The sequence below is a fragment of the Lithobates pipiens genome, unplaced genomic scaffold, assembly GCF_037356315.1.
Source record: "Lithobates pipiens isolate NorthernLeopardFrog02 unplaced genomic scaffold, aLitPip1_a1.2 Scaffold_23, whole genome shotgun sequence".
NCBI lineage: Eukaryota > Metazoa > Chordata > Amphibia > Anura > Ranidae > Lithobates > Lithobates pipiens.
Window position 1 is genome coordinate 293,537,634 of NW_027507785.1, and position 24,239 is coordinate 293,561,872.

Below are 24,239 nucleotides of genomic sequence, written 5' to 3' on the forward strand. Positions count from 1 at the left end.
AATAAATAAATAAAAGTTTGTAATTTTCCCGCAACTTGTGGCAAAATATAAAATATTCCATGGACTCAACATGCCTCTCAGCAAATAGCTTGGGGTGTCTACTTTCTAAAAAGGGGTCATTTGGAGGGGTTTGTGCCATCTTGGCATTTTATGGCCTTCAAAACTGTAATAGGTAGTGAGGAGTGAAGTCAAATATTTACGCCCTTAGAAAACCTGAAGGCGGTTCTTGGCTTTCGGGGCCCCGTACGCGGCTAGGCTCCCAAAAAATCCCACACATGTGGTATCCCCGTACTCAGGAGAAGTAGCAGAATTTATTTTGGGGTGTCATTTCACATATGCCCATGGCATGCGTGAGCAATATATCATTTAGTGACAACTTTGTGAAAAAAATAAAATAATTAAAATTTGTAATATTCCCGCAACTTGTGGCAAAATATAAAATATTCCATGGACTCAACATGCCTCTCAGCAAATAGCTTGGGGTGTCTACTTTCTAAAATGGGGTCATTTGTGGGGGTTTTGTGCCATCTTGGCATTTTATGGCCTTCAAAACTGTAATAGGTAGTGAGAAGTGAAATCAAAAATTTACGCCCTTAGAAAGCCTGAAGGCGGAGCTTGGTTTTCGGGGCCCCGTACGCGGCTAGGCTCCCAAAAAGTCCCACATATGTGGTATCCCCGTACTCAGGAGAAGCAGCAGAATTTATTTTGGGGTGTCATTTCACATATGCCCATAGCATGTGTGAGCAATATATCATTTAGTGACAACTTTGTGTAAAAAAAATTTTTTTTTTATTTTTTGTCATTATTCAATCGCTTGAGGCAAAAAAATAAAATATTCAATGGGCTCAACATGCCACTTATCAATTTCCTTAGGGGGTCTACTTTCCAAAATGGGGTCATTTGGGGGGGGTTTGTACTGCCCTGCCATTTTAGCACCTCAAGAAATGAGATAATCAGTCGTAAACTAAAAGCTGCGTAAATTCCAGAAAACGTACCTTAGTTTGTAGATGTGACAACTTTTGCGCAAACCAATAAATATACAGTTATTGACTTTTTTTTTACCAAAGACATGTGGCTGAATACATTTTGGCCTAAATGTATGACTAAAATTGAGTTTATTGGATTTTTCTAATAACAAAAAGTAGAAAATATCATTTTTTTTCAAAATTTGCGGTCTTTTTACGTTTATATCGCAAAAAATAAAAATCGCAGAGGCAATCAAATACCATCAAAAGAAAGCTCTATTTGTGGAAAGAAAAGGACGCAAATTTTGTTTGGGTACAACATTGCATGACCGCGCAATTACCAGTTAAAGCAGCGCAGTGCCAAATTGTAAAAAGACCTCTGGTCATTGACCAGCAAAATGGTCCGGTCTGAAAGTGGTTAACCGGTAATTGCATGGCCATGTGACGCTGTACCCAAATAATTATGTCCCTTTTCCCCCCACAAATAGAGCTTTCTTTTGGTGGTATTTGATCCCCTCTACGGTTTTCTATTTTTTGCTCTATAAACAAAAAAAGGCCTTCAATTTTGAAAAAAAAACTATATTTTTTACTTTTTTGCTATAAACCACATCCAATAAAAAAACGTAAAAAATCGAATCGAAATCCTTTTTGTATTCTGCTACATAGTTTTGGTAAAAAAAAATCTCAATAAGCGTATATTGATTGGTTTGCACAAAAGTTATTGCGTCTACAAACTATGTGATACTTTTTTTTTTTTTTTTGTAGTAAAGGCGGCTTATAGAGAGACTGCGACACTGCGGCGGACAAATTGGACAGTGACACTTTTTAACAAATTTTGGGGGCCACTGACACTGGCTGGAAAGGGATTAACGTCAGGGGCGATCAAAGGGTTAACTCTGTGCCTAGCCAATGCTTGTGTACTTTAGGGGCAGTGCTTTGACTAGGGGAATGCAAGGCATACCTTTCCTACTGTCAGAATGGCGATCTGCCTTGTTTACATAGACGGGTGCTGGTGGACATTGAGCCTGCGGCACCTGCAGATCAGCTCCCGCGATGTATAATCCCAGTGGGAGCGGGTTGCCGGCGGCGCGCATGTGTGCCCCAGACCTAAAAAAAAAAAAAAGTGCAGGATCACTTACTAGGTACAAGAGAGCTACCGCGGTCATTTATTCGGTCGGCAAGCGGTTAAAGTTTATAAACTGTAGGCTTCTGTGGCTGAGCTTTTGAAAATGCTAGTAGCCTGGCAATAATGCTAATCTATTGACTTTAGTATGATCTGAGCGTCTGACCTGCGGAAAAGTATGCAGACTTAATTTTTGACGTCATTGACTGCATGTACATAAAAAGTGAGGAGGGGCCTCAGCCTAAATGTGTCTACTAGACCACGCCCCCCAGGGAGTGGTCTAGTAGAGACACGTAGGCTGATATTTCTCACTGTTTATCTACCTGGACTGGTTGGGAGTAGCGGCGAACCTTCCTATTCATTTGTCTGCCCTCTGGATTAGTATTAGGATATGCCGCACCCTGTCTTCTGGGATCCAGGGATACTTTCCTGTCTCTGCTTTGAGCAGCGCAGCAAGTTTCTTTTTTTTTTTTTGGGGTCACTGACCGCATGTTTGTTCTAGTACTGTATTAAAAAAGAAGTCTGGGTATGGCATTTTTTACATAGTTCCATTGATCCAGCTTGGACAAGTTTAACATTTCATATACTATACAGTTGCTGTCAAAAGTTTGCATCCCCTGGCAGAAATCAGGAAATTTTGGCATCGATATTGAAAATATGAAATCATGCCACAAAACTGTCTTTTAGTGATCATATGAAGCCATTTATTATCACATAGTTCTTTGGCTCCCTTTTTAAATCCGAATGATGACATAAACCACCCAAATGGCCCTGATCAAACGTTTACATACCCTGGAATGTTTGGCCTTGGTACACAGGTTAAAATGACAATTAAAGGTTAATTTCCCACATATGTGGCTTTTTAAATTGCAATTAGTGTCTGTGTAAAAATAGTCAATGAGTTTGTTAGGTCTCACGTTGATGCACTGAGCAGGCTAGACACGGGGAGCCATGGGGAGAAGAAAAGAACTGTCAATAGACACGTGTAACAAGGCAATGGAACTTTATAAATATGGAAAGGGGTATAAAAAGATTTCCAAAGCCTTTAATATGCCAGTCAGTACTGCTCAATCACTTAATAAGTGGAAAATTCTGGGATTTTGTGCTACCCAGCCAAGGTCAGGTAGACCCAGAAAAGAAAAACCCACATTAACCTCAAGAGAAATACAGGCTGCTCTAGAAAGAGAAGGTGTGGTTGTTTAAAGGAGCACAATACAATGATACTTGGACCAAAAATAAGCTGCATGGTTGAGTTTCCAGAAAAAAGACTTTACTGTGACAATGCCACAAAAAAGCCCAGTTACAAATATACCCGACAACACCTTAACACGCCTCACAACTTCTGGCACACTGCAACCTGGAGTGACGAGACCAAGATAGAGCTTTATGGTCACAACCATAAGCGCTATGTTTGGAGAGGGGTCAACAAGACCTATAGTAACAAGAATACCATCCCCACTTTGAATTATGGTGGTGATTCACTGATGTATTTGGGGTGTGTGAGCTCTAAAGGCTTGGGGAATCTTGTGAAAATTGATGGCAAGATGAATGCAGCATGTTATCAGAAAATACTGGCAGACAGTTTGCATCCTTCTGCATGAAAGCTACGCATGGGATGCTCTTGGACTTCCAGCACAAGGACCCTAAGCACAAGGCTAAGTCGAACCTCCAATGGTTAAAGCAGAAAAAGGTGAAGGTTCTGGAGTGGCCATCAACTTCTCCTGACCTTAATATCATCAATCCATTCTGGGGAGATCTCAAACATGTGGTTCATGCAAGATGACCAAAGACTTTGCATGACCTGGAGGCATTTTGCCAAAGTGAATGGGCAACTATACCAGGTGCAAGAATTCGGGGCCTCATAAACAACTATTAGAAAAGACTGCACGTTGTCATTGATACTAAAGGGGGCAATACACAGTACTAAAAACTAGTGGGATGCAGACTGTTGAACAGTCATGACATTTGACATTTGTAGGACTTAAGCCCATTGTCATGTTTATCTATAACCTTCCACCCATGACAGGCACCCCCTCCCTCCACTCCAAACCCCATCCCACCTTAACAAACGACTGGACAAGGTATAGAGTAAATGGCCATCTGGCCCTAATTTATTAACAAAATATATACTTTAATAAAATACCATAAATAACTTTAAATAACTGTAAACATTCCCAGCCTATAAACGGGTCATGGGTACTAGCATAATAACATACTGGTCACTGCGAACGACTTCCAACTTTTTGACCTCTTGACCTCCAGTCGGAATCCCCTGTCTGGGAGGCTATACCCAAACCATCGCAGTGACCTTCCCCTTTTAACCCTTCCAGGTTAACCGCTTGTAACCTGGAAGTACCATTAACCACTCCTATCCCATGGATGGGTACAACAGTCTTTTCTACCTGTACCGCACATTTCCTATTCAAAAGCCCCAAGCATTCCACCTTGATAACCCCAACCTGACAGACCCCAATAGAACCAGGGAGGGGATGGTGGGTGGGGATCGCTTCCTCCTCCGCTCTCCGAATTAAAAACAAGGTACGCTGCTATCGCGTACCATGCCGTAGCTCCGCCCCCAGCTCCGCCTCCCCCTGCTCTTAAAGCGGCTCGAGGCATAATTTAAAATGGTGACAGTGCTGTCCATGCACCTGTCATGCCGTCCCTGCGCTGACCCCCCTGTGGTGTTTTAGCTGCGGGATTCTCTTTTCATTTGTTTACTTATTGCCTTGTTTAGTTTTATGATTGTGCCATTCTGTTATGACCTACAGGTACAGAATATGAATCCCATAAGAAACAACAGAAATGTGTTTTGCCTGCTCACTCATAATTGCTTTAAAAATGGTACATACTGTATATTATTAATCCTCCAAGGTTATGTAAACTTTTGAGCACAACTGTACCTGCGGGATCCCTCTAGAAGCCAGTATTCACTGTAGTAGACACCTATAATACAATGATCTCCACTAGCTTCTAGGTCTCATACTGAGCGACTACTACCCTGCTGCTTTGTTTTTGGATGTACATAGTGGCGATTCTGATGTCACCAAACTGCCTGTCAAAGGCTGGCAGGTCCAGGACGATGTAGCCTCAGAGAAAGTGGGTTGAATGATGTTGGCCATCAGACTGAGACATCTAAGGGCCCATTTTTCTATAGTTCCACTTTAAAGCCGGACTAAACCCTTCCAGCCTTTCCAACCAAGGTAGCTGCCATCTTATCCTCTGTTTGATCTGCAGTTGTCCTGATGTTGCACATGTGATCAGTTATAACACCAGCCATTTTATGTCACAAGCAACTGTGACAGTTATCATTCACAGCATGAATGTATAAATGTAACTGTTTTGGGAAACCATTAAATCAATGAGTTTTGCTTAAAGTATAACTAATGGGAAAACTTTTTTTATAGGCCAGGTTCACGTATGTGCGGAAGTGGGTACGTGCCTGGAGCCCGGTATGTGTCTGTTCACCGGTTCAGGTGCAAATCAAGTCCAAACTTTTGCCTGAATTTGCACCTGAACTGGGCCCAAACACACGCCAGACCCTTTTGCAATCTGCTTTGCAGCCGCCCCAGACGTGTGTGAACCGGCTCCATTGAGATCCGGTCACGCTCGCATGCCATGCGCGTTGGATGCGGGAAAACCTGCATCCAATTCGCACATATGTGAACCCAGCCTTAGTTTTGGATAGAGTGGAGAAGGATTAGAACACCTGTCAGTTTTTATTGCTGTCTGCGCCCCCGCTAAGGAGATCCTGCCTCTCGATTTGTCCTTTTTACCATTATCATCAAAAGTGAAACTGAAAGAAAATCACAAACTTTGAGTTGTCCCCAGATCAGGTGGAATTCTCTTAATTTTCAGGGATTTATTGTCATGGTTATGCAATAGAGTTGGTCTGCTTACCTGTTTCCATGTGTTCATCTCTAGAGACCAGCCGACCCTCACCTGACTGCTTTTGTAATCCATACTCTGGCATGACTCCACCCTAGCTCCTATTAGAGAACTCTATATTAACCTGTGCACTGCAGGCCAACACTGCTGATCAACCTTTGTGTGTTAGCTTCCTGTCACCTGCCGTGTGCTCTTCTGTTGTTTTCCGTTACCGACTTTGGATAGGAAAAAGGGAAAGGGGAAAAAAATGGACAGCGGGACTTTGCATGAAACAGATTGCTTGGGGTGAATTACTTCAATCAATCTAATATAATCAATTACTATTTTATTGGAAACACATCGGGAGGTAGTACAATAGGTATATTAATAGTAATCAAGTATATGATGTACAAAATTAAATAATATAATTAATATAATGGTCGCATAGTTCAATAAAATTCATGATACAATAATAATAATGAACATGACACAGTAAACAGTAAACCAGCAGTACATTCCAAAGTGTATATATAATAGCCAATAAAATGGATTAATGATTGGAGTAGATCAAACCCATAGTGAAATCATGGCCGCCAGGGCATGGCGTTCATTGGTAAAGAGCTCGACACGTTTCGTGGATCGTCTCCACTCATCAGGAGCAGCTGTATATTGGAACACCTATGATAAATCATATATTAGAACAATAATCAATGGTAATTGATTATATACATAGGCAAAGAGGGGGAGCATACCAATGGTCCTAGCCACTCTTACCTATGGATGACAGATAAAATATATGGTGAATAATGATGATAGTTTACATCAGAAAGCATTGGAAGGGGTATAGTAGCCTCCCCGGGAGCTGGGGTGACAACCTTGATTTAGCAACCGGACCATAAAGATTATTTGAAAGGTCCTTGTGAGTAGGGTTCATTCAGGCAAGTGGCACTCATAAAAATGAATCCAGAAACACTAGTGAAAGACAAAAAAATATATAGAACTAATATTAGTCAAGTGTGAAGTCAGGAAAGTAGAATAGACAGATAAGAAAGGAAAGGAATAGGTGGGGAGTGCCAGCAAGATCCGTGATGGTCACCAAAAAGGAAACAGAACAAATTGTGCAAACTAGTACATTAGGGTAAAAATAACCAACAGAGAAGTGGCACACACACCATAAAGAGCCCCCAGGGACCCCAACCCAGAAGTTAGGTTTACCTGGGATTACACAAAGCAGTGTCCAGTAAAGGAGTGAAAAATAAGTGTAAGGGCAATTAAAGCCGAAATTGAACCCTTATAAAGACAAAGCAGTGTAGAAAAAAGAGGGTCCGTAGCACCACCAAGGATGTACACCGACGTCACGCAAAAGATATGTCCAATTTGAAGGAGTAGAAGCATCCACGTCTGAGCGACTGGCGCTCATATAGGGGAGCTCAGCGTTCCTCGTGTTTGGACGTGATTGGAAAGACAGCGTCCGCCGTGCGGCGTCATGCCATGACGCCGCACGTACGGCGTGTGGGCGTGGCGTCGACGCGCAGCGATGGCAGGCCACCATCCCCATAGCAACCTAGCCAGGGGGGTGGAGGATAGCCGCGGTGCACGTCGCAGCTCCCGGGATTGGGCAAAGAAAAACCTCCCCCCAGAGAGTGATGGATGACCTAAAATATAAACACAGGGAAGTTACCAAAGCAGCCTATATAATTACTAGCTATAATGACTGTCATGCCCATGGCTGGCCAATAGGTAAACAAAAATAGAAAAGCAAAATGTTTCCATCCCTAATTCGTTTAGACAAAAATGAAAATAAAACTTAAGAAACAAATGGGACTTTATATGAGCCGTGACCATCCAGTACACAAGACTCCATCCCCAATATTGGATAGGAAAAAGGGAAAGGGGAAAAAAATGGACAGCGGGACTTTGCATGAAACAGATTGCTTGGGGTGAATTACTTTAATCAATCTAATATAATCAATTACTATTTTATTGGAAACACATCGGGAGGTAGTACAATAGGTATATTAATAGTAATCAAGTATATGATGTACAAAATTAAATAATATAATTAATATAATGGTCGCATAGTTCAATAAAATTCATGATACAATAATAATAATGAACATGACACAGTAAACAGTAAACCAGCAGTACATTCCAAAGTGTATATATAATAGCCAATAAAATGGATTAATGATTGGAGTAGATCAAACCCATAGTGAAATCATGGCCGCCAGGGCATGGCGTTCATTGGTAAAGAGCTCGACGCGTTTCGTGGATCGTCTCCACTCATCAGGAGCAGCTGTATATTGGAACACCTATGATAAATCATATATTAGAACAATAATCAATGGCAATTGATTATATACATAGGCAAAGAGGGGGAGCATACCAATGGTCCTAGCCACTCTTACCTATGGATGACAGATAAAATATATGGTGAATAATGATGATAGTTTACATCAGAAAGCATTGGAAGGGGTATAGTAGCCTCCCCGGGAGCTGGGGTGACAACCTTGATTTAGCAACCGGACCATAAAGATTATTTGAAAGGTCCTTGTGAGTAGGGTTCATTCGGCCAAGTGGCACTCATAAAAATGAATCCAGAAACACTAGTGAAAGACAAAAAAATATATAGAACTAATATTAGTCAAGTGTGAAGTCAGGAAAGTAGAATAGACAGATAAGAAAGGAAAGGAATAGGTGGGGAGTGCCAGCAAGATCCGTGATGGTCACCAAAAAGGAAACAGAACAAATTGTGCAAACTAGTACATTAGGGTAAAAATAACCAACAGAGAAGTGGCACACACACCATAAAGAGCCCCCAGGGACCCCAACCCAGAAGTTAGGTTTACCTGGGATTACACAAAGCAGTGTCCAGTAAAGGAGTGAAAAATAAGTGTAAGGGCAATTAAAGCCGAAATTGAACCCTTATAAAGACAAAGCAGTGTAGAAAAAAGAGGGTCCGTAGCACCACCAAGGATGTACACCGACGTCACGCAAAAGATATGTCCAATTTGAAGGAGTAGAAGCATCCACGTCTGAGCGACTGGCGCTCATATAGGGGAGCTCAGCGTTCCTCGTGTTTGGACGTGATTGGAAAGACAGCGTCCGCCGTGCGGCGTCATGCCATGACGCCGCACGTACGGCGTGTGGGTGTGGCGTCGACGCGCAGCGACGGCAGGCCACCATCCCCATAGCAACCTAGCCAGGGGGGTGGAGGATAGCCGCGGTGCACGTCGCAGCTCCCGGGATTGGGCAAAGAAAAACCTCCCCCCAGAGAGTGATGGATGACCTAAAATATAAACACAGGGAAGTTACCAAAGCAGCCTATATAATTACTAGCTATAATGACTGTCATGCCCATGGCTGGCCAATAGGTAAACAAAAATAGAAAAGCAAAATGTTTCCATTCCTAATTCGTTTAGACAAAAATGAAAATAAAACTTAAAAAACAAATGGGACTTTATATGAGCCGTGACCATCCAGTACACAAGACTCCATCCCCAATATTGGATAGGAAAAAGGGAAAGGGGAAAAAAATGGACAGCGGGACTTTGCATGAAACAGATTGCTTGGGGTGAATTACTTCAATCAATCTAATATAATCAATTACTATTTTATTGGAAACACATCGGGAGGTAGTACAATAGGTATATTAATAGTAATCAAGTATATGATGTACAAAATTAAATAATATAATTAATATAATGGTCGCAAAGTTTTTTGTCTTTCACTAGTGTTTCTGGATTCATTTTTATGAGTGCCACTTGGCCGAATGAACCCTACTCACAAGGACCTTTCAAATAATCTTTATGGTCCGGTTGCTAAATCAAGGTTGTCACCCCAGCTCCCGGGGAGGCTACTATACCCCTTCCAATGCTTTCTGATGTAAACTATCATCATTATTCACCATATATTTTATCTGTCATCCATAGGTAAGAGTGGCTAGGACCATTGGTATGCTCCCCCTCTTTGCCTATGTATATAATCAATTACCATTGATTATTGTTCTAATATATGATTTATCATAGGTGTTCCAATATACAGCTGCTCCTGATGAGTGGAGACGATCCACGAAACGCGTCGAGCTCTTTACCAATGAACGCCATGCCCTGGCGGCCATGATTTCACTATGGGTTTGATGTACTCCAATCATTAATCCATTTTATTGGCTATTATATATACACTTTGGAATGTACTGCTGGTTTACTGTTTACTGTGTCATGTTCATTATTATTATTGTATCATGAATTTTATTGAACTATGCGACCATTATATTAATTATATTATTTAATTTTGTACATCATATACTTGATTACTATTAATATACCTATTGTACTACCTCCCGATGTGTTTCCAATAAAATAGTAATTGATTATATTAGATTGATTGAAGTAATTCACCCCAAGCAATCTGTTTCATGCAAAGTCCCGCTGTCCATTTTTTTCCCCTTTCCCTTTTTCCTATCCAATATTGGGGATGGAGTCTTGTGTACTGGATGGTCACGGCTCATATAAAGTCCCATTTGTTTTTTAAGTTTTATTTTCATTTTTGTCTAAACGAACTTTGGCGTGTCCTTGACTATTCCTGTTTGCCTGTGCTCCTGACCTTTTGGCGTGTCCCTGACTATTCCTGTCTGCTTGTGGCCCCGACCTTGGATTTGTCCCTCACTATCCCTATCCTCCTGTTGCCTACTGTGGGTGTGAGCTGGGGGACACTGGGGGTCGCAACCTGGAGCCAGTTGCAGCCAAGTCCATCCTCACCACTAGAGGCGCTGGTGAACACCTGCTGGCTCTTAGACTCCGCGCCCCAGGGAATCTTACGCTCTAACCCCAGTGGGATCTGTCTCCCGTCTGCAGCAGTCAGCCGTAGGGTCTACAACCTTGCGGTGCACTCCTGATCCCTACGGTGTGCATCTGTCACCTCGCCTCTGACCTCACATTTATGCTCACTTTGTGTTTAGCTATAGGACGGGAAGTGAGGAGATATCTCCACAATGGGATACAGACAGGGGCGGACTGACCATTTAGCCACTCGGGCACTGCCCAAGGGCCACGGGCCACTAGTGGGCCCCATCAGGGTTGCCAGCCTCAGTAAAACCAGGGACAGTATGTAAAAATCTGGCTTTTTTTACATCTGTCTCTGAAATATCCTTTACCGACATGCTTTTGGTCTAAAAATCCTGAGATTATAGCTGCCGAACCTCTTCAGTACCTTCTCAGCCAATAGAAATATGTCTGTGTATACTGTGTGTACATGTATGTGTATACTGTGTGATTGTATACTGTGTGTGTATACTGTGTGGCCCCATAATTTCTGATTGCCTGGGGGCCCTATAATCTCCTATTGCCCGGGGGCCCCATGAGTTGTCAGTCCGCCCCTGGACACAGATGGCAAAAAAAATTTGACAGGAGTTATAACCCTCCCTTATTCTATCCAAAATGAAAAAAAAAAGTTTTGCCTATAGTTCTACTTTACCTGAACAGAGAGAAGGGCGATAGGATGGAAGGAGGAAGGGCAGGTCATTGTCTGCTTCTACCATAGACAGCAGATTGTCATCACATCCAGCCAAGAAGCAGCTTGATCAGGCAGTGTTCTTCTTCGTATGTCTATGGTCCTAATAGTTATAGCTGAAAATATACTTTTTTCCTGATGAGTCAGTGGCGAAGAAGGATAAAGCCTTCCACCAGGAACTCGGGAATGATTCCAGTTTAATTTGAAGTGTAACACAACCTCACTCAGTGCCACACGAGACATCGTATCCTAGCCGGCTCCATTGCCATCTCTGTTTGGCAGACAAGCCACATGCAATTAATTTGGGATGATTGAATGTATCCAGAAGGACCATAACTGTCATCTAATTTTTCATCCATCCGTAACTGTTTAGTAAACGGAACAATTTTTCCATATTATTGGAATAGATTGTAGTCTTGGGTGTTACACAAGAGCGTGCCGTACTAGTTTTCAAATCAATTTGAAATCTGCTTAGAAGAGCAATTGGAGCCAATGCAAAAAAAATATCCCTGAACTGTGAATGCAGCCCAGCAAACATTTCATCTACAGTGCCTTGTGAAAGTATTCGGCCCCCTTGAACTTTTCAACCTTTTGCCACATTTCAGGCTTCAAACATAAAGATTAACATTAATTTTTTGTGAAGAATCACCAACAAGTGGGACACAATTGTGAAGTGGAACGAAATCTATTGGATATTTTAAACTTTTTTAGCAAATAAAAAACTGAAAAGTGGTGCGTGCAAAATTATTCGGCCCCTTTACTTTCAGTGCAGCAAACTCACTCCAGAAGGTCAGCGAGGATCTCTGAATGATCCAATGTTGTCCTAAATGACTGATGGTGATAAATAGAATCCACCTGTGTGTAATCAAGTCTCTGTATAAATGCACCTGCTCTGTGATAGTCTCAGGGTTCTGTTGAAAGCGCAGAGAGCATCATGAAGACCAAGGAACACACCAGGCAGGTCCGTAATACTGTTGTGGAGAAGTTTAAAGCCGGATTTGGATACAAAAAGATTTCCCAAGCTTTAAACATCCCAAGGAGCACTGTGCAAGCGATCATTTTGAAATGGAAGGAGTATCAGACCACTGCAAATCTACCAAGACCTGGCCGTCCCTCTAAACTTTGAGCTCAGACAAGGAGAAGACTGATCAGAGATGCAACCAAGAGGCCCATGATCACTCTGGATGAACTGCAGAGAACTACAGCTGAGGTGGGAGAGTCTGTCCATAGGACAACAATCAGTCGTACACTGCACAAATCTGGCCTTTATGGAAGAGTGGCAAGAAGAAAGCCATTTCTCAAAGATATCCATAAAAAGTCTTGTCTAAAGTTTGCCACAAGCCACCTGGGAGACACACCAAACATGTGGAAGAAGGTGCTCTGGACAGATGAAACCAAAATCAAACTTTTTGCCCACAATGCAAAACGATATGTTTGGCGTAAAAGCAACACAGCTCATCACCCTCAACACACCATCCCCACTGTCAAACATGGTGGTGGCAGCATCATGGTTTGGGCCTGCTTTTCTTCAGCAGGGACAGGGAAGATGGTTAAAATTGAGGGGAAGATGGATGCAGCCAAATACAGGACCATTCTGGATGAAAACCTGTTGGAGTCTGCAAAAGACCTGAAACTGGGACGGAGATTTATCTTCCAACAAGACAATGATCCCAAACATACAGCAAAATCTACAAAGGAATGGTTCACAAATAAACGTATCCAGGTGTTAGAATGGCCAAGTCAAAGTCCAGACCTGAATCCAATCGAGAATCTGTGGAAAGAGCTGAAAACTGCTGTTCACAAACGCTCTCCATCCAACCTCACTGAGCTCGAGCTGTTTTGCAAGGAAGAATGGGCAAGAATTTCAGTCTCTCGATGTGCAAAACTGATAGAGACATACCCCAAGCGACTTGCAGCTGTAATCGCAGCAAAAGGTGGCTCTACAAAGTATTAACGCAAGGGGGCCGAATAATTTTGCACGCACCACTTTTCATTTTTTTATTAGTTAAAAAAAGTTTCAAAAATCCAATAGATTTCGTTCCACTTCACAATTGTGTGCCACTTGTTGGTGATTCTTCACAAAAAATATAAATTTTATATCTTTATGTTTGAAGCCTGAAATGTGGCAAAAGGTTGAAAAATTCAAGGGGGCCGAATACTTTCACAAGGCACTGTATGCATAAAGGATAAGAACACCTTTAAACTAGGTGCACTTACCACCCTTCCTTCCCAGTATGCTAGTCTAGACCCTCCAATCCCCCCTCTACAGTAAATTCTCATAGGGTTCTGAGGAACATATCACTTTGGAGATGGACATATTATAGCAGTTTATTGTGCAATGTGGGCAGCACACCGAGGATCCACACCTAAGCAGAGGTCATGGAGCAGAGCATAAGTGGGAGTAGATACAGTAAATGCACTTTGTTCCAAAATACATATTCAAAGTCCACTCCAGCCAACCATTTTTTTAAAACTTTTGGTGGGGTAGAGAAAGGCTTAAGCTTCTGTTGTTGTTTTTGCTGCCCATGTCTCATGTTTTTTTTTTTTTGGAGGGCAAAAAACCGCCAACTACCCCCCCGGTCAGCCTGTGGCAACCGCCCATGCTCCCCTTGCCTGGTTCGGGTCAGGTCACCTGCCCCCCACCCACGGGGTCTTGCAGTCGGTCATCCAGCCCTATACTTGCCTCATCTAGGTGGTGGGCAGCGTGGCAACGGGCGGCAGCTTCTGACGTGTCCAGTGGCAGCCGGTGGTTATTTTTGGGGGGCAAACAACCACCCCCCCTCCTGGTTGGCTGGCGCCCCCCTGCTGTCAGTGGGGTGGTCATCCAGCCCTGCACTTACCCCATCTAGGTAGCAGATGGCAGCGCTTCTTTGGGTAGCGGGTTCTATTGCATCTCCTCCTCTGCATCACAGCAGCTTCCGCCATGCGTCTCCTCCCTCCCTCCTCCTAGACGTCCAATAGGATCGCCTGTCCTTTCAGCCAATCGGGTGACGGGTCTCAGGACCCGCTTCCTGATTGGCCGGGAGGAGGACCAGTGTGACAATCGCGATTTGTGATTGTCTCACAACTTGGTAGGCTCAGGGCGCAGTGAAGTTATGAAACTTGTTTTTTTTATTTTTTCTATAAAGATGTGATATATCACAACAGCTAAAACTGTGTCTGTAGTGCATGTTATTTTTTTATTTTTTTTAAAGTCAGCAGCTACAAATACTGCAGCTGCTGGCTTTTAAAATATGGACACTTACCCCTCCAGCACACCCGCGATGTTGGCACCCGAAGCCGATCTGTAGATCGACTCTCGGGTGCTGTCGCCGCCATCTTCGGTGTGGGAATCAGGAAGTAAAGCCTTGCAGCTTCACTTCCTGGTTCCCTATTGCGCATGCGCGAGTCGCGCTGCGCAATAAGGACGGTCCCTGCTGTCTCTGGGATCCATGTGTTTCCCAGCAGACAGCGGGGGTCCCACAGGAAGTGGTGTAAATACCCGGAGATTCTGCGGCTATCTATGCCCGGAAGTGGGTGCAGATATACAGGTATCTGTACCCCCCTCCCCCCCTGAAAGGTGTCAATTGTGGCACCGGGGGGGGGGGGGGGGTTTGATGAGCGGAAGTTCCACTTTAGGGTGGAACTCCGCTTTAATACCTTAAATAATAACATACTAGATTTTTATACCCAGAGTATATAATGAGTTTGGCAATTCTAGAGAAATGCTTAGTTGACTAAAATGTACTGGAGATTTTAGTTGACTAAAATAGGACTAAAACGAAAACAATTCAGATGACTAAAACTATACTGGTATTTTAGTCAAAAGACTATGACTAAAACTAAATCAAAATTTGATGTCAAAATTAATACTAGTGTGGGGACACATGCTTGTTAACAGAAATAATAAAGTAATTTGGCTGCAGCTCAGTACATAAACAAGGTTCAGATTTGATCAAAGATAACAATGAGAAATATGCATGAGTGGTAATAAAGCCTTAAGGTTTTTCACTTTAATGCATTTTATGCATTAAGGTGAAAAACCTTTTGTGCTGCAGTCCCCCAGCTGATTCCGATCCGATCCAGCGATGAGCACAAGAGCAGCAGATCCTGCTGCTGTCTCCCTCCTCATTGGACAGATTGATAGCAGCAGGAGCCATTGGCTTATGCTGCCGTCAATCAAAAGCTGTGACACGGGAGAGGGTGGAGAGGCCGTGTCCATAGGGCACCCACCAAAGACGAGGAGCCTGGCGTGATGGCAGGAAACCCCAGATGAAAAGGATCGGGCTGCTCTGTGCAAAATCATTATTATTAACCTCTTACCCCCCCCGCACTATAGCCGAATGACGGCTACAGCGCGGGCCCTAATTGCCGGGAGGCTGTCATATGACGTCCTCCCGTGCATGAGCCTCCCCCTTATCACGTGATTAGCTGTCAGCCAATGACAGCAGATGATGTGATGTAAACAGAAGATCGGTAAAGGTTTTTTTTTTTTCCCTCACACTGAGGGAAAATAAAAGGCTGATCACCGGCTTCTGTCACAGACATCGGTCCCTCACACAGAGAGCCGTGGCTGCCTCATCTGTGCCCACCAGTGCCACTTGCCAGTGACACCTATCAGTACCCACCAGTGCCACCTATTAATGACCACTAGTGCTGCCAATCAATGCCCATCAGTGCCACAGATCAGTGCTGCCTATCAGTGTCACCTACCAGTGCCCATCAGTGCCACCCATCAGTGATCATTAGTGCCAACAATCAGTGCTCATTAGTGCCACCTCTCAGTGCCCATCAGTGCCGTCTTATCAGTACCAATCAGTGCCTATCAGTGCAGCCTATCAGTGCCCATCAGTGCAGCCTCATCAGCACACATCAATGAAGGAGAAAAATGGCCTGTTTTCAATTTTTTTTTAACAAACTATGAAACTGTTTTTTTTTTTCAAAATTTTCAGGCTTTTTTAGTTTTTTTAGCAAAAAAACAAAAAACCCAGCAGTGATTACCACAAAAAGAAAGCTCTATTTGTATGAAAAAATATATAAAAATGTAATTTGGGTACAGTGTTGTATGACCGTGGAATTGTCATTCAAAGTGTGAAAAGTCAGCAAGTGGTTAATATAAAAACAGCAAAAAACAGCAAAAAACAAAAAAAAACAAGGCTTTATTAGCACTTTAAGACGCTTACCAGGCAAGACGGCTGTAGCATCTAAGAAATTGCTGACCCAGGATATTCTACCCTGTCTACGTTTAGTACAATTGGTGGAGCATGTGTATTTAAATATGATGGTCACATTAAAAATTACTTGAAGTTAAGAAATCTTATAATAACTCAACTTTTATCATTAAAAATACACTAAACTTTCTATATAATTGGTCTCTGAATGCACCGTCTGTAGAATATTATATGTCAGCAGAAAGCCAGAAGAACAGGAGAATGAGGGTACAGGGGGGTACAGGATCACCAAACCAGGACAACTGAAAATTGGGAAAACGTTGCCGGCTCTGACTAATCTTAATCTTGAGACATACAGACAGAAGGTTTAGAACTGGCATACACAGCATGAACTGTATAGAATGAGATTCTTATCATGAACATGCAGTCAACAAATCCACAGGAACTGTGCCATGCTGTCAAGTCATCATAGACCAGAAATCCTTAGTGAAGTTTCTCAGCACTTTATTGAATCCATGCCAGAAAGAATTTTGGCTTCTCTGAAATCATGCAGGGGTAATATGTGGTTGCCTCATAAAGTGAGCACTGAATGTAATAGGCTGATTGATTGATCCATCGAATGTACGTGACGGACATTAATTGGGTCAAGAGCTGTTCCTCATTTTGGTTAGCCATGGCAACAACCTCCTCTTCTTGTGAACCTTTTGTAGTGGTGTTACGTGTACCCCATAGTGCTATTGCAGACCCGGGTTCTTTGGGATAATCCGGAACCCAACATGCACCCCTTTGAATATCTTTAGACCGGGCTCAAAGCAGTTTAACAACTGTTACTGAAAAACTCAACATAACATGTGCAACAAGATAAAACGTCCCTTCCCTAACTCTTGCTGCAGCTTCCTCAGCGTACTTGTACAGGTAAAGTCCTTTTGAGTGAAGTCCATAGTTAGAGAATGTCGAATGGAGGTGTCCGTTGCAACGGGGGTCCCGATGAGTCGATGCTTCTGATGTGGACTGGAGGTCCCAGCAAGCTTCTGCAAAAATCCCATCCTTTTGCCCCCAGGACTCAAACCTTTCCCTTTTATGTATCAAGGGAAGGGAGACCGAACCCCAGAAAGCCTGTGAACTTGTTTAGGGAAGATACCAAAAGCATTAATCCCTTCCCCCTGACCTGGGCAGCCGAACAGAAATGCTAAACATAGTAGGCAAACCTGCCTACATGCCAAGAATTTGATTCTTAGGGGTTGGCAACCCTAATGCCCTATACACACGGTCGGACGTTCTGACGGAAAATGTGCGATCAAATCTTTTTGTCGGAAAATCCGATTATGTGTGGGCTCCATCAGACTTTTTACATCGGAATTTCCGACACACAAAGTTTGAGAGCAGGATCTAAAATTTTCCAACAACAAAATATGTGTAGACATTTCCGACGGACAAAGTGCCAAGCATGCTCAGAATAAATTACTACAAAAGCTATTGGCTACTGGCCCGTTTATAGTCCAGTCGCACGCGTTCTACGTCACCACGTTCTGAACGATCGGATTTTCCGACAACTTTGTGAGACCGTGTGTATGCAAGACAAGTTTGAGCCAAAATCCATAGGAAAAAATCCGACGGATTTTGTTGTCCGAATGTCCAACCGTGTGTACAGGGCATAAGAGGTTGAGATCTATCTGAACAACATGCAAAAGATCAAAGATCACCAGAATGCAGTGCAATTATTTTTTTTTTTTAAGGAGATAGTATATCAAGGTCACATTAAACAGAAGGGAGGTTTAAAGAGTTTAGGGACCAGTAGTAAGTATTGCAGAATTCAGAGGTCGGTAGTAAGTAACGCAGAGTGCAGAGGTCAGTACTAAGTACAGATTTCCTCTTCCCTCTTTAATAAGACTATAGCTGCAGTAGCTCAAGCAGAGTGGGGGAAATCCTCCTGGGTCTTCCCTGGGCTGTGTCAAATGTCACGTCCTAGGTGAGGAGGAGCCCAGGACTTCCTTTGGCTCTGCATTCACATTGCCACTCTGATCTGAGGTCTGAAAAGTGGCAGCAGCAGCACAGAGGGGAGATCCATCCATTGCATGACCACAATCAAGGAGGAGAATGCAATTAACTGGTTCCTGACTCCCGTTGTAGATTAACCATACAAACAGTATTCAAATATGTTGTACTTTATTCTGTTTGTAAGGTTACTCATAAAGGTACTATGCATAAATCTTGGTTTAAATTTACTTTTTTATTTCCATAGATTTTAGATATAGTGAGAACAAACGTCCGCTCTGTCCTTCAGCGAATTTGGAAGATGTCTGATGTAGAGTGTTTACACTTGTACCGAAGTTTTAACCGAGTGTTTAACCGTCTCCTTTGGAGTCATGGGCAAGGGCTATGGAGCTGTTTCTGCGATTCTAGGTAAGCTTGAACTCATTTTTAGTCCATGTTCCCTCCCCCTGCTCATTTTTAGGGCATATAATCTTATTTAAAGGAAACCTTTCCTGAGAGAGACCTTGAGGCCACCATTGTTGATGTCTGGATCTCATGCTGACTCTATGGGGTGATTTACTAAAAGCAAATAAAGGCATACCTCACTTTTAAGTACACAATGGGGTTTATTTACTAAAGCTGGAAAGTGCAAAATCAGTCTCACTTCTGCATAGAAACCAATGAGCTTCCACGTTTTATTACCAAAGCCTAATTGAACAAGTTGGGGTTAGAAGCTCATTTGGTTTCTATGCAGAAGTGATCCTGATTTTGCACTTTTCAGCTTTAGTAAATAAACCCCATTGTGTACTTAAAAGGGGGGTACACCTGTAAACTGTGTACTTTGCAAGTGCAGGTGCTCCAAAGCTTAATAAATGAGGGGAAGCTCTGTTGACTTTCATTGTCCATTGCTTTTATTTTCTTACCTTGCTATTGGCTATTTTTGCAAAGTGAAGCTTTGTCTCATTTTTCAAGCCTTGGAACAACAGCACTTGCAAATTGCACAGTCTTACCTTTAGTAAATCCATCCCAGTGCATCAGTGTTTTAGGTCACTAACTCAAAACAAGTATGTCGATTAGTGTTAAATCCAATGGATCAGTATAACAGCCAGACAACTACCATTTTTGGGAGGAGGTCAACAATGGCAACTCCAATATTTCTCCTAGTTTTTTGTTTTTTTTAAGCAGAACCAAACCCGTCAATTTAACTGTTTTCCCAAACTGTTATATTTAATGCATACCATAAATGATAACTGTCACTGTTGCTTGTACTGTCACCTGAACTTTCAAGCCATCACATGGCTGGAGTCTTAACTGACCACATGTGCGGCACCATGGCCAACTACAGATGAAACAGATGGCAGCTTCCTTGGCTGTCAAGAATAATAGGGTTTAGTACAGCTATAAGGGTCACTGCTGAAGAAACACGTAGGGGCGTGGCCACTCACAGCATCCATCCACAATAGTTATCAGGCACTGCTAGTGCTCTGTGTTTTGGAACCATCAGCCTGCTGTAAAAACGAGCTTGTCAGTTGGAATCTGTAAGCTTTTAATAAACATATGGACTTCACAATTGAGATATGTCTTTTTTTTTCTTGGTACCACATTAATACTAACTATGGAGTGATGACCATCCTCCCCACCCCCTGGTGATTGTTCAGCCTGTGGTAACATCTCATGTGTTTTTGGCCATTATAGGTTTTGGCCCATCTGCGCTGGTAAGAGGCTTGGTGATCATTAATAGCCAGTGGTGGATTTCTTTGCACTCCTCTGGTAAGAGGCGTGGGGATCATTAATAGCCAGTGGTGGATTTCTTTGCACTCATGTTAGAAGATCATATGTTAATGGTTATGTGATGGGATTTTTTCTCTTCACAATGGACTATACATCTGCACTTTTATGTCATGTATGATGTTTGGACACTCGTATACACTCTACTTTTTCGTTGCACTTTTATTAGTTTGCTGTTGTCACAGTTTGTAGTTCATAATTTTTGATTAATTATTTCACTTTTGAACACCTAATGGTTTGATGTTTCATATTGCATTTTAGCACTTTACTTGTTACATTTATAGCGCTGCTTTGATTCATGTTTATAATAGGAATTTATATCACTTTTTTTTTAGCAAGCTGCTTTATATATTAACTTTAAAGCACACGTTTTCTACATAATTTTAAACATGCTCTTTGCCAAATGAACTTCAGAGCAACAGGTTCTCTTTAATACCTCCCTCCCTAGCAGAAGATACTCATGTTTCATTTGCTCCCTGACACTATGTTCAGCTCTGGAGAACTCAGTACTTCCAGGTATGGAGGGAAATATGACTTTTTGTCATGTAACTGGCTGCTTGGTGACTACTCACATTGGGGGAATTAAAGGGGTTTTAAAGGTTTGCGTTTTTTCATCCTATGCATTAAGGTGAAAAAACATCCGACAATACCGCCCCAGCCCCCCCATTTTACTTACCTGAGCCCATTAACCTGCTGCGCTCACCCCTGATGTCCTCTTTGCCGCTCAGCCTGGCCGTTGCTTGGCTAGAGTGGATGGATTGAAAGCAGCGCAGCCAATCAATCACATCCAATGACGCGGTGCACCGGGGGGCGGGGCTGAGTGATACAGTGAGCAGCTATAGCCGCCGGCCGTATCACAGAAGTGCGCCCGCATGAAATAACCAGCATGCGAGAGAGCTCGCATGAAGGTGTTAGTTCTTGCGGGGAGGAGCTGAGACAGCCGCCGAGGGACCCCAAAAGACCAGATTCAGGGCCACTCTGTGTAAAACGAGCTGCACAGTGGAGGTAAGTATAACATTTTTGTTAATAAAAAAAAATTGTCTTTACAACCCCTTTAAGGTCCTCAGCCCTGTGTAAGCCTCACCTAGGGTGACTTGCATAGGATATCTTTTCTCCACTTCTAGGAAACGAACAGGTGAGCCCAGGGGCGTTGCTAGGTCTACAAAAGATCTGGGGCTAAAAGCCATAGCAGGCAGGGAAGTAAAGAAAGTCATACGCTTGGGTGGGCATACACATGTATATAATATACATGTGTGTATGTATATATGTGTATATATATATATATATATATATATATATATATATACACATTTGTGGATCCCATGGCTTGTTATTATTGATATATACTATATATAAAATTAAACAATATTTGCACAATATATCTCACTTCAGATTTTTTAATTTCTACTGAGATCTGTACCCACATATGTGACTGAGGAATATAGAAACCCAACTGTTGGCCACCTTTACCATATATAAATTTAAATAAATTTGATATCCGGTAAGAAAATAAAGCAAGAGTCATGGTGCAGAAGGAGATATCAGAGGCTGCGAACATGGTGCTGGAGGAGATGTCAGAGGCTGTGGACATGGTGCAAGAGGTGATGGTGAGAGGCTGCAGAAATGGTGCAGGAGAGCAATAACAGGAGGTAATCAAAGGATGCAGAGGGTCTTACCCGGTCGTTATGAGAGGTGCGTGCCACCGTCGAGACCTCACTGCTGCTTTACATTTAAAAATGGCACCGCCCGTCCCTGCGCGTGCCCTGACTGCTGCACCTGGTAAGAGACTCGAGGCTATGGGCCCCAGATTTGGGGCTATAGCCCCAGAAGCCACCCCCTAGCGACGCCACTGGGTGAACCAAGGAAAGTGAATATGTGCTGCTGGGGAGTGGGGACATTAATGTGAACCTGTTGCTGTGCCCTGCCTGAAAAAATTACAGGTTTACTTTAAAGTGAGACTTTGGTTTTACTGTTTAAAATGCACACACTACTGACCCTACAAATTAATAATATGGTTTATTACAAATTCTGTGGCTGTGTAGATATTAAACTTTGACAGTTGAGCGCAGCTGCTGAAATATGTTAGGCTCTGCATGAAAATACTCCACCGCTTTAGCCATTAGTATTCTGCTCAAGTATCCAATCAGAGTTATAGAAAAAGAGCTTTCTAATGAACTGACTTAATAAGAGTAACTTCAGGAAACCCAATTTCTGAGAAAGTTTATAGCAGACAATTCAGCTAACATTACACATGTCATGCTAAGCTGTTGTGCAACAACAGGCATAATGGTCCAAGCAGCTTCTATGGGGCCTGGAGCAGGAGGGGGGCCCTATTGGGGAGCATGTAAAAGTGATACTAAGGTCTCGTTTATTTATTTGTTAAAAATTGCAAACATGTTATACTTACAGTGCCTTGAAAAAGTATTCATACCCCTTGAAATTTTCCACATTTTGTCATGTTACAACCAAAAACACAAATGTATTTTATTGGGATTTTATGTGATAAACCAGCACCAAGCGGCACATAATCGTGAAGTGGAAGAAAAATAAAATTCTTTACAAAAAGTGTGGTATGCATTTGTATTCAGCCTCCTTTAATCTGTTACCCATAACTAAAATCTAGTGGAACCAATTGCCCTCAGAAGTCACCTAATTAGTAAATAGAGGCTACCTGTGTGTAATTTAGGCTCAGTATAAATACAGCTGTTCTGTGAAACCCTCAGAGGTTTGTTGGAGAATCTTAGTGAACAAACAGCATCATGAAGGCCAAGGAACACATCCGACAGGTCAGGGATAAAGTTGTGGAGAAGTTTAAAGCAGGGTTAGGTTATAAAAAATATCCCAAGCTTTGAACATCTCACGGGAGCACTGTTCAATCCATCACTGCAAACCTACCAAGACATGGCCGTCCACCTAAACTGACAGGCCGGCAAGGAGAACATTAATCAGAGAAGCAGCCAAGAGGCCCATGGTAAATCTGCAGAGATCCACAGCTCAGGTGGGAAAATCTGTCCACAGGACAACTATTATGCCGCGTACACACGGTTGGAGAATCCGTCGGAACGCGTCTTATCGGACCGTGTCGTCAGATAATCCGACTGTGTGTGGTATGCATCGGACTGATTCCGTCCGAATCTCCGTCGGACCCAATTTTCCAACATGTTGGAAATATTTCCCGACCAACTGGGCCGGTCGGACGTAATCCGATCATGTGTAGAGAATTTTGATCGGACCAAGTGTCACGCATGCTCAGATCAAATTCCTACATCAAAGCTATTGGCTACTAGCCTGAACGTAGTCCCATCGTAACGAAATTACGTCATCAGGCTCTGAAAGATCGGATTTTTCGACAATTTAGTCCGACCGTGTGTATGCAACACAATCCGTCAGACTAAATCTGACGGACAAAATCCGATGGATTTGGTTGGCAGAATCTACGACCGTGTGTACAGGGGCTTAGTTGTGCACTCCACAAATCTGACCTTTATGGAAGAGTGGCAAGAAGAAATCCATTGTTGAAATAAAGCCATAAGAAGTCCCATTTGAAGTTTGCGAGAAGCCATGTGGGGCACACAGCAAACATGTGTAAGAAGGTGCTCTGGTCTGATGAGACCAAAATGTAACTTTTTTTCCTAAAAGCAAAACGCTGTGTGTGGTGGAAAATGAACACTACACATCACTCTGAACACACCATCCCCACCGTGAAACATGGTGGTGGCAGCATCATGTTGTGGGGATGCTTTTCTTCAGCAGGGACAGGGAAGCTGGTCAGAGTTGATGGGAAGATGGATGGTGCCAAATACAGGACAATCTTAGAAGAAAACCTGTTATGCCGCGTACATACAATCGGAATTTCGGCCAGCA

The 24,239-nt window shown here is 42.8% G+C and overlaps 1 protein-coding gene across 2 annotated transcripts in view; it reads left to right on the plus strand.

Annotated features, from left to right (window-relative positions):
• Positions 1-24,239, plus strand: part of TTLL7 (tubulin tyrosine ligase like 7) — a 329,157-nt gene that overhangs the window by 231,881 nt on the left and 73,037 nt on the right. For both annotated transcript variants that reach the window (XM_077450362.1, XM_077450361.1), the window contains exon 19: positions 18,856-19,016. In XM_077450362.1, coding sequence (XP_077306488.1) covers positions 18,856-19,016 — 161 coding nt within the window. The remainder of the gene's footprint in view (positions 1-18,855; positions 19,017-24,239) is intronic.